Source organism: Rutilus rutilus, assembly GCF_951802725.1.
Source record: "Rutilus rutilus genome assembly, chromosome: 8".
NCBI classification, from domain to species: domain Eukaryota; kingdom Metazoa; phylum Chordata; class Actinopteri; order Cypriniformes; family Leuciscidae; genus Rutilus; species Rutilus rutilus.
In genome coordinates, this window is record NC_140222.1 from 32,465,974 (window position 1) to 32,478,636 (window position 12,663).

A 12,663-nucleotide genomic window follows, 5' to 3' on the forward strand; every position below is an offset into this window, starting at 1 on the left:
GAGCCGCACAGCACGTTTAAATGAAATACCACGCGCATGCGCAGTACACAACCGGCCCATAGAGCGATGTAAACATGGCAGCCTCCAGTGCTCGCTGTACTACACGTTGGCTGTCAGGCGGTTTACCTGGACTTCGCAGCACCTGTGCACTTTTAAAGTCCTCTAGACACAGAGACATCGCGGCTTTGAGGATATGTTGGACGCGTAGTCATGTGACGGGGGGGAATTTAAGCTGCTGGAGGCGCAGAGGATGTGTGACATTGAAGGGGGTACCAGGTGAGCTGGTTATGTGATCAAAGTTGTTGCGTTGGTGGAACAAGCTTATTTTGAATAAATATATCAGGTCTAACATATCACACTTTTGTGGACGTTTTTGTCCATTTATGTGTAGTATTAGAGAAGTTAAAAGATGATGCAACTGACTGACATAATTGCCAACATGAGCAAAGTGACAATGTTTTTTTAAAACATTGTTACAGTAATAGTTATTGTCACTAACGTTAAAGTGTGGTATCTTGGATTTAAGATTGAATGTGTGATATTATAGACAACAGTTCTCTAAAAGAGTTTGTTACATTTTAGGTAGAAATAGAAACCACTTTCTATGTCCACTTACTTTGTCTGTTTTTGCACCACCAAATAAGTTATTTCCAAACAAACTCATGGCTAGATAGACAAAAGTTTGCGTGTTTCCGAGCAGCATACAGCAGAATTAGTGTTTTTGGTGAGTGAAGGATTCGATCATAAGGAGAAGATTTGTTCCTGAGTGCTTCAGTCGCTGAATTCGGAACCGCATACGAGCAGTGAATGATTCAATGATTCACTAATAATACACGTGTCGCCACCTACTGGCGTGGTTATGTAAACTGCAGAAAGAACGGCGGAGAAATCCCCACTGGCTTACATTTCATTACTCCCTGCATTGCAAAAAAAAAAACAATGAAAGAGATGACAGTAGTGACACTTTTTCAATAAAATGATGGAAATGTCTTTTTTTTATCTCATTCATAGAAGAAATAATGGTCTTATATTATTGTTGCGTCTGTGTTTGTGTTCTTCAGAGTGGAGGAGTCACAGTGTATTCAGCTCTCATTTCTTCCACACTACTTCTGCGTGCCATCAGCAGGATTTCTATGACGTTTTGGGGGTTCCTCGGACTGCCACTCAGAAAGACATTAAGAAATCCTACTACCAGGTTTGACAACCCATATGACAATAGATTCATATTTTTGAAGGATGGTTCACATGGGGGTTTAACATGGGTATTTTCACTCAGTTGGCCAAGAAATACCATCCAGACACCAACCCAGATGACCCTGAAGCTAAGGAGAAGTTTGCCAAGCTGGCAGAAGCCTATGAGGTGAGGAAAGTGTAATGTTTATTTTTCCTCTAAATGTCTTGCATTACATTATTATTTGGATGAAATTTAAGCCTGTTTGGGCTATATTTTACACCAAAATTGATAGGAAAAATACACAATTATATTTTGCAAAAAGAAAAAGAAGCCTATTTTAGTACCATCATTTTTTTCCATTGTGACAGTGTTTAATGACAATTATTAAGCACATTCCCTCCACCCAAATCTCATTAATATAATGTAAAAATATAATCTAAATATTAAGTTGTAAATGATTTTACATAGGCGTTATGTGTAAGGTAATAATATATTTATCTTTATAGTCAATGTTATCATTCAAAAGTTTTAGATGGGTATGATTTTGTAATGTTTTTGAAAGATGTCTCTTAATGATCATCAAGGCTGCATTTATTTGATCAAGAGTACACCAAAAACAGATATACTGTAAATGTAATATTGCAATTTAAAATAACTGTTTTCAATTTTGAAATTGATTCCAAAGCTGAATTTTCATCATCATTACTCCAGTCTTCAGTGTCACATGATCCTTTAGAAATCATTCTAATATGATGATTTGCTGCTCACGAAACATTTATTCTTTTTATCAATATTGAAAACAGTTGAGCTGCTTAATATTGTCAAAAACCTTGATACATTTTTTCAGGATTCTTTGATGCATATCATGTTTAAAATATAAAATGTATTGCAAAATGTTATATATATATATATATATAAATTGGGGGCGAAATATATACAAGTTTGACCCAGGTTTGTTTTTGTTTTTTTCGAAATTCATCAGGATTTTTAATTAGGTGTGTCTGCCGTTTTGTGTGTATAGACCCTCAGTGATGAGCTGAAGAGGAAGCAGTATGACACGTACGGTTCTGCCGGTCCCAGCGCGAGTGGGGCGGGACAGCAGCAGTACTGGAGAGGCGGGGCCACTGTGGACCCAGAAGAGCTGTTCAGGAAGATCTTTGGAGAGTTTACGGGGGGGCGTGGCTTCGGAGACGTCAACTCCATGTTTGATCAGGCACCTGAAGTGAGACACACAGTGACGACTGTCAACTCATTTGTGTTCCTCTTTAAATTCCCACCACCTGAACCCTCTCTCTCTCTCTCTCTCTCTCCATAGTTTGTGATGGAGCTGACGTTCACGCAGGCTGCCAAGGGCGTGAATAAGGAGATAACGGTCAACATAGATGACGCCTGTCCACGCTGTGACGGAAAAGGTCATGAGCCGGGAACTAAAGTTACACATTGTCACTATTGCAATGGCACAGGCATGGTGAGGACGCAATAGAGAAACCGTATTAGCAACCATATTTATTTTCCTTACTTTTTTTTTTTAATAATTGACTCTTTTATGCAGGAGTCTATTAGCACGGGCCCGTTTATGATGCGCTCAACGTGTAGGCGGTGTGGTGGGCGGGGCTCTATCATCATCACCCCTTGCGTTTTGTGCCGGGCAACTGGACAAACCAAACAGAAACAGACCGTCATGGTTCCTGTGCCTGCAGGTGTGCTCACAGTAGGTGTACAGAACGAACTGTGGTGAACGTATGAGGTACTGACTGTCTATTTTGGATGTGTTTTAGGTATAGAAGACGGACAGACAGTTAAGGTGCCGGTCGGGAAGAAATACATTTATATCACGTTCAAGGTGAGTTGAATGGCATTCACAAAAAGCTGTTTAAACACAGTTTATAGCCTATACTCTATGAACATGGAAAACAGCGTTAGATGGACCGACGCCGAAGTCCAGGCACTTCTCGACATTTACTCTAAGGAGGGAATCCAACGCGACTTTGAAGGAACCAAGCGAAACATGATTATGTATTTCTGCTCAGTTTGTGACATTTGGCATCAACCATTTTTTTTTAAACACTTTTTATTCATGTTTGTAGTTCTGAACCGAATCCTCCTTCAAAGCGCAATGGGTTGTGGGCAATATTAGGCGTTATAGTGAGCACTGATCCACACTTTGAAAATCTAACCTGAAAAAGCATACTCTTTTCAACATACTATGCTTCGGGACACACTTATTCTAATCTCACATACTATTTAGGATGGATAGTATATGTACTTTGTGATGTAGGGTTGGTTGGCTAGTTCCTATGATTACCCGATGAAAAAGCCGCGGTCCAAAGTGTCCAAATTCTATTTGTTTTCATTTTGAACTGTATGTGTATCATTTTATGAATTTAAAACCTAACAAACTTATGTTTTTCTTGTGATATCATTAAAATATATATTTTTTTGTTTGTTTATATATCAGTTTATCTTAGTTTATCTTAAGTGTTCATACACTTTTTGGGGCCTGAATATGATCATTTTTACAATTATTGACATATTTAGTCTTATTACAGATTTTTCTTATGTCTACTATTATATACATTTCTTTACCTTTAACTATCCCTTTTAGTGTCATCTTCGTAAATTATTCCTATTTATTAAATTAGCTTAATCTGCAAAACTCTATCTTTAATTTATTATTTGATTTTACAATTATTTTTACTAGCATTGATTTTTGTTTTGTTTAATTTCACACTATTTGTTTACTTCACATTCTCTACTGGTATTTTACTTTTAGTAACTCTAATTTATGAAGAAAACAAATGAAATAATTCCTTTGCTAATTGTTAATTTCACGCTGCCATTATTATTATCTTTTATTTGTATTTAATTCTACACTTAAATAGTGTTTTATTTCATTTTATACTTTATATATTTTAGTTTTTTTCTACTGTTATTTTACATTTACTATCCCTTTTGTAACCGTTCTTAAATTAATGTTATTCTTCTGATTTATTCCTATTCATTAAATTGCTAATTGTTGTTGTTCATTTCTCATTTTCAATGCTCTTACCGTTTTCTATCTCATTTTATTCCAAGCAATTTGCAAGTGTGTGTATCTCACTTCCTGTGTTGCAGGTCCAGAGGAGTCCAGTGTTTCGTCGTGATGGGGCCGATATCCACTCTGATGTGATGATTTCAGTAGCGCAGGCGATTCTAGGGGGAACAGCCAGAGCTCAGGGCCTGTACAGCTTCATCGACATTGCGGTTAGAAAATAAAAAACACCCAGTGGAATTCGACACCGTATTTTATGACTAAAAGAGGAAATGTGTTTCTTGCAGATTCCTCCAGGCATTCAAACAGACCATAAGATCAAACTGGCTGGAAAAGGCATCCCACGCTTGAATAGCTTTGGCTATGGAGACCATTATGTATATATCAAAATCAAAATTCCTAAGTAAGAGACTTTCACAGACACACACGCCTATATGAACTTCCAGTTTGTGTTTGTCTAATAAATCTCATGGATCATCTACAGGAAACTGACACATAAGCAGAGAACGTTGCTTTTAAGTTATGCAGAGGATGAGATGGATGTGGAGGGAGTTGTTACTGGAGTAACCAGACCCGCCACCGGTAGATCAACAAACACCTCCATGCACACAGACAAGAAGAATGCAAAGTAATCTACCTACACTTACCTCAAACTTAAGCTTTTTTGATACATTTTTGTGTGTTCATTCAGGTAGTTCTCAAGCCGGACAGACCTCAGAATCAGGGCAGAGCAGAGAGGAAGAGCCAGAGAAAGAGGAAGGGGGATTTTTCTCTAAACTGAAGAAGATGTTTACCTGAAGATCATGGAAGGAAGCAGTCTTGTGATGTTTTAGTGTAGACTTGGTGTGTATGAGCAGTATGTTCGATATTTAAAGCCACTATAGAGTCCAAAAGTGGGCCACTAAAACATAAACAGTGTCTTACTAGTTTTGAGAATAGATGAACATTTTAATTTTCAGTCAGTGTCTTTTAAACCATCATCGTTGATGCATCAGTCAAGTTAACAATGATTATTACCAGTACAAATTATTTTTTTCATTTTTTTTTCATTCAGGTAAACAATCTCATATTTCTATTCTACTTGAAGGCCAAAGACAAGAAGTGTGAAAGGAGCACAAGAATGAAGCGCTTTTACCCAGTAGAGGACATTTCTAATCACTCGTCGTGTCACATTTGCTCATACAAATTAATTACAGAAGAGACAATTTCAGATTCTTTGAAATTAAAGATAAAAAAAAAAAAGCATAACCACCAATTCTCAGCCTGACCATGACATATGGGCTCTCTGTGTTAAATGTGTGCTGTTTGGTGTGTGGTGTTGTTTTTTTAAGGGGAATGTCTGAATAAATTAAGTCACAAGAAATCTGTTTTGTTATACACTTAACAAACAGAACTGTAATAAAATGAAGTAATACAGTTAACACTAATAAGGTATGAAAGGCTATATTTTATTGTTAAAATAGTTGAGACTAAAGAGCATTTCTTGGCTGGTCACAGCAACCCTTCAGCTGTGACTACATTAAAAATAAAATTGTATTCTTTGAATATTTACTTCTCAGTTGAATGCGTTTTACTCTGTAAACAGAATATAACCGATGTCTCCTAAAATTACTATTTATTTAATCAGAATATTTTGTTGAAATCAATTTCGCTGAAAAAGCAATCTATTACTCAAAGAAAATTGTTATTTATTCATTTAAAAAAATCGAATTGGCGCCAAAAAGATGTGCGCAAAAGAGCTGCTCGAGCTCTCTCTGACAGGATCAATATCAGACGATGCTTCGTAAGTACTGACAGTATATCTCTCCCTACTATAGCTATGTACTTTACAAAAAAAAACTTAATTTTGTTCATAAAGGCTTTGGCATACATATTTAAAATACACAAAATACTTTTTACCTCATTTTAACCATAACAAGCGCTCTCATTGGCACCGTCTTTCCTCTCCACTAGGTGGAGGCCTTGCTTTGATAATTAAAGACTGCATTTCTGAGAGGTGAGTGAACGGGAAAGTATCCGTATAAATGTAAAAATTAGTTAAGCACTGTGACATTAAACTTAAATCCCCTAGTGAGGTGTCTTACTAGTTATGTTCTGCATTAATATCTCAGTCTGTCCCTATTAGAGTCAGAATCTCCAGTGCTTTCATGGATGTTGATTTCCTGTTGTTTTGTTATTCAGCGTGTCACTTGTGGCTTCTACTTCAGTGCATTGTGAACAATAATTACAATATTAGAGACTTCAGTGTATCTTCTGGGCTTATCTGTCTATAAAAAACTATCCTTATATAATGTGCACAGTCTGGACCAACACATCTAGAAAATGTAGCTACATAGTGACCTCATAAGTGACTTTGAACCATGGCGTCAACCCATGATTTGTTCTTTTGACTGGGAGACAGTCCCTGGATTTTGAGGATGAGGAGAAGTGGAATCTGGAGTTGTATAAATGCAAGTCAGTCTGGTCTCCAAAACAGCAGGACCATCACAGCAACGTCAATGTACATGGACTCGTAAGTACAGACACCGGCTCCACATACCCAACTGACACTCCAATACACAGTAGCTTTGCCCAGAGGAAGCCCAGAAAGAGACTGCGTATGGAGGAATGTCAATCCGTAGTTGTGTTTGTTCTCCGCTGCTCCTTGGATACTCAAAGTATCACTCGTCACAGTGTCTTTACAAAGCCGAAGAAATGTGAACTACAAAAGTAAATAATGTACGGCACACTAGGCTAACTGACCTTAAAGCAAAACCCTTAAATTCTTAAGTCAATAGGCAGCTATACTGAATGAATGGGTAATGTATAAACCTGTAGGTTGTAGTATGTAGGTCATTCTCTGCACAGACATTCTAGCACAGACAAAATGGTTTAAAGACACTTACACACTGCTGCGTGTATACGCCTCAGGAGCTGTAGGATTACATAGACGGGTCAAAAAAGGGTGAAGTCCATAGAGAGAAATATGAGCAAACAATATAATTAGGCCTAGTAACGCAGTAATATGTTGTATAAATTACTGTTCATGATCCCTTAAAATGCACTTTATGGTCAGTTGAGTGTAGAAGTTTCAAAAAATGTCAAAATAAGTCATATTTTTAAATAACATATTTTAACAACCTTTATTAATACATGTGAAAGTACACAATTATTTTTATAAATATATTTTTAAAGAAAACTTAAAAAAAAAGAATACCATGAATTCATTTACATATCATTAAGAATATTTTTGATACTTTATAACCTTTCGAACCCTGCTATGACATAAAATGGTTAAATTATACAAAGAAAAGTTTAACTATAATATCATTTTATATAATTAGAAAAATGTATTTTAACAAAACTGCTTCATTGTTTGTTTGTTTTTTCTAATAAATACTATTACTATTATGTCAAAAAATTACTTTTTTTTTCAATTTTCTTTAATTTTTTCACTTTTTTTTTCCATTAAGATATATCAGGACAGTTGTACCACCCTGACATTTTTTTAATTAATGCTTTCCAAAATATCTGTAATTAATTAATTAATTAAAACCAGCTTGTCATAGAAAAGCTGGATTTAAGTCATTTTTATAAATTAATTGCTTGTATTTTTTTGGATAAATTAATAGACAGGATGAAAAATGAGCATTGTATCACTGACTCAGTTCACATGGCAGCATCAAATTTGCAGCTGTTGAGCGTACTAACAGAAAATACATTGTTTAACAATCAAGCAAGTTCTTCATCAAATGCATTATGCAGGTTTCCAGTAAAATGTTACCACATAATGTTCAAACCTTTTCACTTCATGCAGTTTCTGGTTGGGTATTTGATAGTTTGAGGTGCTTCCATTGAGATGGAAAAACGTATTGAAGTGGACGTTCAGACTGTGGTTGGCGGCTCTCTTCTGGTAGGGCAGTAAAGGGGAAAAGGGCTCCTTTGTGTGGCTGACTGAGGAACATAAAGTACAGTAGTGAGCTCTGATTACTTTTAATGTGTGTGTGTGTGTGTGTGTGTGTGTAATGTGAAGTGGGTGGAGGGCAATAGAGTGGTTCTTCCTGGGCCAGCGCCCTGTGTAGCACTGCTCTCTGTACACACACTTCTCTACACTGATATATATCTCTCCCCTGCTTAATGGCAGGCTTTCCACAGGAACTGCAAAGCTCTGATCAAGGCAACAAATTACTAGATTGCCACCATTCCCACTGACAGACCATGCCCCCCCATGGTCTGTCAGTGGGGGGGGGGGGGGGTAGTGGTAGTGGTAGTAAAAAAATGTTCCAGACCCAAGACAAAATTCAAACCTCAAACCATCAAGAAGTAAAGCTTGTAAAAGCATATTAAAGAAGTACAGTGGCCCTTGTAAGTAAAAGTAAAGTACTTGGACACTTTTGCATTCTTAAAAATGTAATTTTATTAGATTAAATGATTTAAAGGCACACTATGTATTCTTCGCCACTAGAGGTCGCTTATTCAAAACAAAGGTGTAACTTGATGCCTTGAATTCGCTAAATCATGGGAGTTGTAGTCTTCACCTCTACAGCCGGTGGAGAATGCAACGGAACTTGGGCAGAAATCATATTCATGGATGACCGGTAATGTATTAAAGATTTATTAACATTACGAAAGCCGCTGGAGCGATTGCTAATGAGATGCGAGCGCGACATGTGGCTCAAGAGCAGTGGAGCTTTAATTATGCCTTAGGCGCCGCTTCTGCTTCTTCCGGTCATGAGTATGTGGGGTCTGTTTTATCATATTGGATACATTTGAGTGTGTTGAAAGTTGTTATAATGCAACTCTGTGCGTTCGCTCGGCGGCTACTATATGAGACACTTGTTGCTCACTGCAGTGAGCTAGACCGATATTAGGCATGGTAAAAATGGTACTCGCGGTAAATCAAGAAAACGAGATTTAAACAAAAACACTAACTGTGTTGAGCTGTATAACAATGATTCGTTTTCTGTCGATGAATGTATGCAAACAGTTGCTCACCTGTCTAATAAAACGGGTATGATGTCACTGATAGGAGACGCACGGACACGACCCGTGTCCTGATTAAAACTGCTTGTTTTTCTGGATTTAAACATTCTTAGAAACATTTGGGATAACGTAAGTACACATATCAACAAAATATATAACATTGTTCTAGTGGTTTTTGGATATTTTGATCCAAAAATCTTACATAGTGTACCTTTAAGCAGAACACTATAGAATTGTAACAAGGAGCATTTGGCGAGTGCTTTAGCGACCTGCAGGCCTTCAGAGAGTCTTATACGACCTGCATAGCACAGGTGTGCTGGATTACCGGGTGGAGACTAGGTATGCGAGGGTCTGTGCGTGGAGCCGCTGGGTCACCGGGCCGCCATAAACATCAGCTCAAACACAGAGCGGGAGATGGAGGAGACACCACTACCAGCCCTGCCCTGGGGTCATTCTAGCAGAAGAATGATATAATACAGACTCATCTGCTAAAGCAACACACCCAACACCGCTTGAATCCGCCGTACCCTCTGGACGTCGAAGCGTGTGTCTGCATGCACCTTGCGTTGTGTGCGTTTTTGGAGTGATGGAAGTTGATGGTTTAATCTCCGACTGTAACTGACCGCCGAGCAGCTGGACGAGACGGAAAGTGGAAGACGGCTCTCTTTGAAATATGACAGATGATAGCATGTGATCTTGGCCATGCGAAATGCTTCACCTCGACCTTTTCGTCATCTCTCATTCTGCGCGGCGTTCCTTCGTGGCCTTTTGTTCTGTTCCTCTTGTTTTTTTTTTGCTCTCCTTTCTCTCTCTGAGTCGTGAGAATTCTTGCAAATCCCCGCTGAGAAGCAGTCTTCTCTCCCGCTGCTGATTGTTCAAAGCTTTAAAATGGGAAAATAGGATGTGTATGTTTTTTTAACACAGCTTTTTGCGGTTTCGCCAAGCATTTTTCCAGCTAGGACCGTTTTAGCATTACACGATAAAACCCAAACTGGACTTAATCATGTTCCCTCCTCGCCACTTAATGTCGGAGGAGCGGGAGGGTCTGAAACCAGACGATATCCTGAGGAGACCAAGAGCAAGACCACCCACACACAGAGAAAAAGCAAGGGGGACTCCCGCTCGACAGAAAACCTGAGCTGGCTCCGTTTCCACAGCCGCCCTTCTGTTCTCAAAGAATACCTGAACCCATGACATCATTCTTCAACTGTAGGAGACAGAAAATAGATGGCTGTGATCTCCTGGGTACAATCATGCACTGATGACTGAAACATATCAGAAGTTGGAGATCAAGGAGTGCGGCTGGGTGTGTTTATAAAAGCAGCATGGGATTTTATGTGAATGAGAGCCGTATGTGTGTGAGAGGAACCGTCTGAATGACTGTAGGAGCGTTAAATCTACAGCGCCTCAAAGAAAGTATGTTAAACATGAGATTCTGCGGTTGCAGTTCGAATTGAATGTGATCAGATAGAACAACCTGATAAAATAATGTTACATTGCTGGATGCACACAAACAACAAACATACTGCACAGAGGGACCAGTGTTAGTCTTATGAGCAACTTCTCTTAATGAAAAGATTCATAAACTCAGACCTTATCAGTTTCAACAAAGTCCCTTTAATGCAATTCATTCAGCTTCCATCTTGGTAACGCATCCATTTTATATCTATGTAATCCAAATACTTGTCAAAAACATAAAATACTACTAAAATATATTATAACTGGGAATTGTATTTAGGGAATTGTATTTAATCACATTTTTTATCCAATTTTTATCAAATGAATGATATAATAATAATTATAATTATTAAATATTCCAATATTGTTAGATTTAATTTCAAATCAATTTTAAATTAAAACATTAAAATATATTTTTTTTTATCCAAAAATGTACAAATATTATGTAGAATAGCCTAAAATAGCCAACTTGGGCAGCCATCCCCATTTTATATCTAGGTAATCCAGATGGTAAAATATGATAAATAATAATAATAAATTAACTATTAAAAATTAAAAGTTAATTTAAAATAACTTTTTAAATAATTGAAAATATTTTGAAAAATTATACGTAATTTTTATATGTAAATACCTGTCTTTAATTTTGATCTATGATTCCGCTTTTGAAACAGAATGCGGTGGGGAACAATGCATTAAGGCCCGTTTATACCAAGAACGATAACTATAAAGATAACCATAGCGTCCACCCCAGTGGACGATATCGTTTTGTTTATTCTAAGCGTTGTCTGTCTCTTTAAATGCTCGAGCTCGTTACAGCAGTATGGATTCTGATTGGCTGTCCATATTTTTATCGTTTATCAGCTGGATAAAATGATTCTGAAAGTGATTCCAACAATATCGTTTCTCTGTGCCGTTATCCTTATAGCTGTGGTGTGATCTCTGCTATTCTTTAATATTGAGAATGATATTTATATCTTTATCGTTATCTTTATACTTATCGTCATTGGTGTGAACGGGCCTTTAGTGTGTGTGGTAACAATCTCCCTCCATCTGGTCTTTGAGCTCTTATGTTGATCTGAGCCACTGAAAGCAAGCCAGTCAGGCTAAGTGCTGTTATCTAATGATACCTTCGTTTGGGAAAACTAACTATTTTCAACACCAACCCTGTTTAGATCACAGGAGGTCCTGAAGGCATCCTCACGTTTATCTAACCCGATTCCTTCTGCACTCTCCATAGTCCCAGGTTAAGCCAGGGGCCTGTGAGATTTGAGACCCCAGCACCTTTTTTAAGTCCTCCCCAGTGTTTTTAGGTTCTCTGATGTTGAGGTCAGTGACTTCCGTACACTAAAGCCTCTAGCAATGGTTTCAGCGTGTCTCACTGTGCTGATACAAATGTGTTTTAAAGTGATAACCTTTATCCAGGACCACCAGGTCTCTCACTTCACTTGTACCCCCAGGAAAGGAATCAGTCCCTGAGCTCAAAGGCCAAGTCCAATCCCACCGTCACCATCTCAAAAACATTCCACTGTTGCACAATCCTTGCAGCCTTTAGACATTTTGGCTACGTGCCCTGCCAAAAAAAGGATTTAGACACCTAAGGCATATCTTAAGCTTGTTCATCCTCATGAAGCTCCTCGGTGCCCAAAGGCAATGAATTAGAAATTTGTCTCCTAATATCTCAAAGACTCCTGAAAGTGCACCAATCAAATCGCAGCAGATGTCAGAGAGGGTATTGGGTCCATTCCGTAACAAGGCTTGCACAGAATACTTTTCTTTTTCCTCTTGATCGACACAGTTTTCTGCATTTAATTCAGATGGATAGTCTTGTACAAGAACAGATGCATTACATCAAAGCGAAAAAGAGTCAGAAAGTGAATGAAGGCAGGCAAGGTGGCAGATGAAGAGGGTACGGAAGGAGGGAGAGTAAGAAGACAGCTGCATGAAGAGGAAGATGAGAGGATGAAGAGCAGGGATGTTGACAGGGAAGCTTTGGCTCACATGCACACATCTGGCGAGAGATTACAGCTGGCACGGCAGC

The 12,663-nt window shown here is 38.1% G+C and overlaps 1 protein-coding gene across 3 annotated transcripts; it reads left to right on the top strand.

Moving 5' to 3' along the window:
* Window positions 1-43: 43 nt before the first annotated feature.
* dnaja3b (DnaJ heat shock protein family (Hsp40) member A3b) lies at window positions 44-5,755 on the top strand. Of its 3 annotated transcripts, XM_084416930.1 has the most exons (12): window positions 44-276; window positions 1,062-1,195; window positions 1,277-1,360; window positions 2,196-2,396; window positions 2,490-2,642; window positions 2,727-2,874; window positions 2,953-3,017; window positions 4,289-4,417; window positions 4,493-4,608; window positions 4,690-4,787; window positions 4,897-5,048; window positions 5,260-5,755. In XM_084416930.1, the coding sequence occupies exons 1-11, from the start codon at window positions 75-77 to the stop codon at window positions 5,001-5,003; spliced, it is 1,437 nt and encodes a 478-aa protein (XP_084273056.1). In that variant the 5' UTR covers window positions 44-74; the 3' UTR covers window positions 5,004-5,048; window positions 5,260-5,755. The 3 variants fall into 3 exon arrangements, with proteins under 3 accessions (XP_084273056.1, XP_084273057.1, XP_084273058.1); XM_084416931.1 differs by lacking the exon at window positions 5,260-5,755 and having other exon boundaries at window positions 4,897-5,050; XM_084416932.1 differs by lacking the exon at window positions 4,897-5,048 and having other exon boundaries at window positions 46-276; window positions 4,690-4,833.
* Window positions 5,756-12,663: the final 6,908 nt, after the last annotated feature.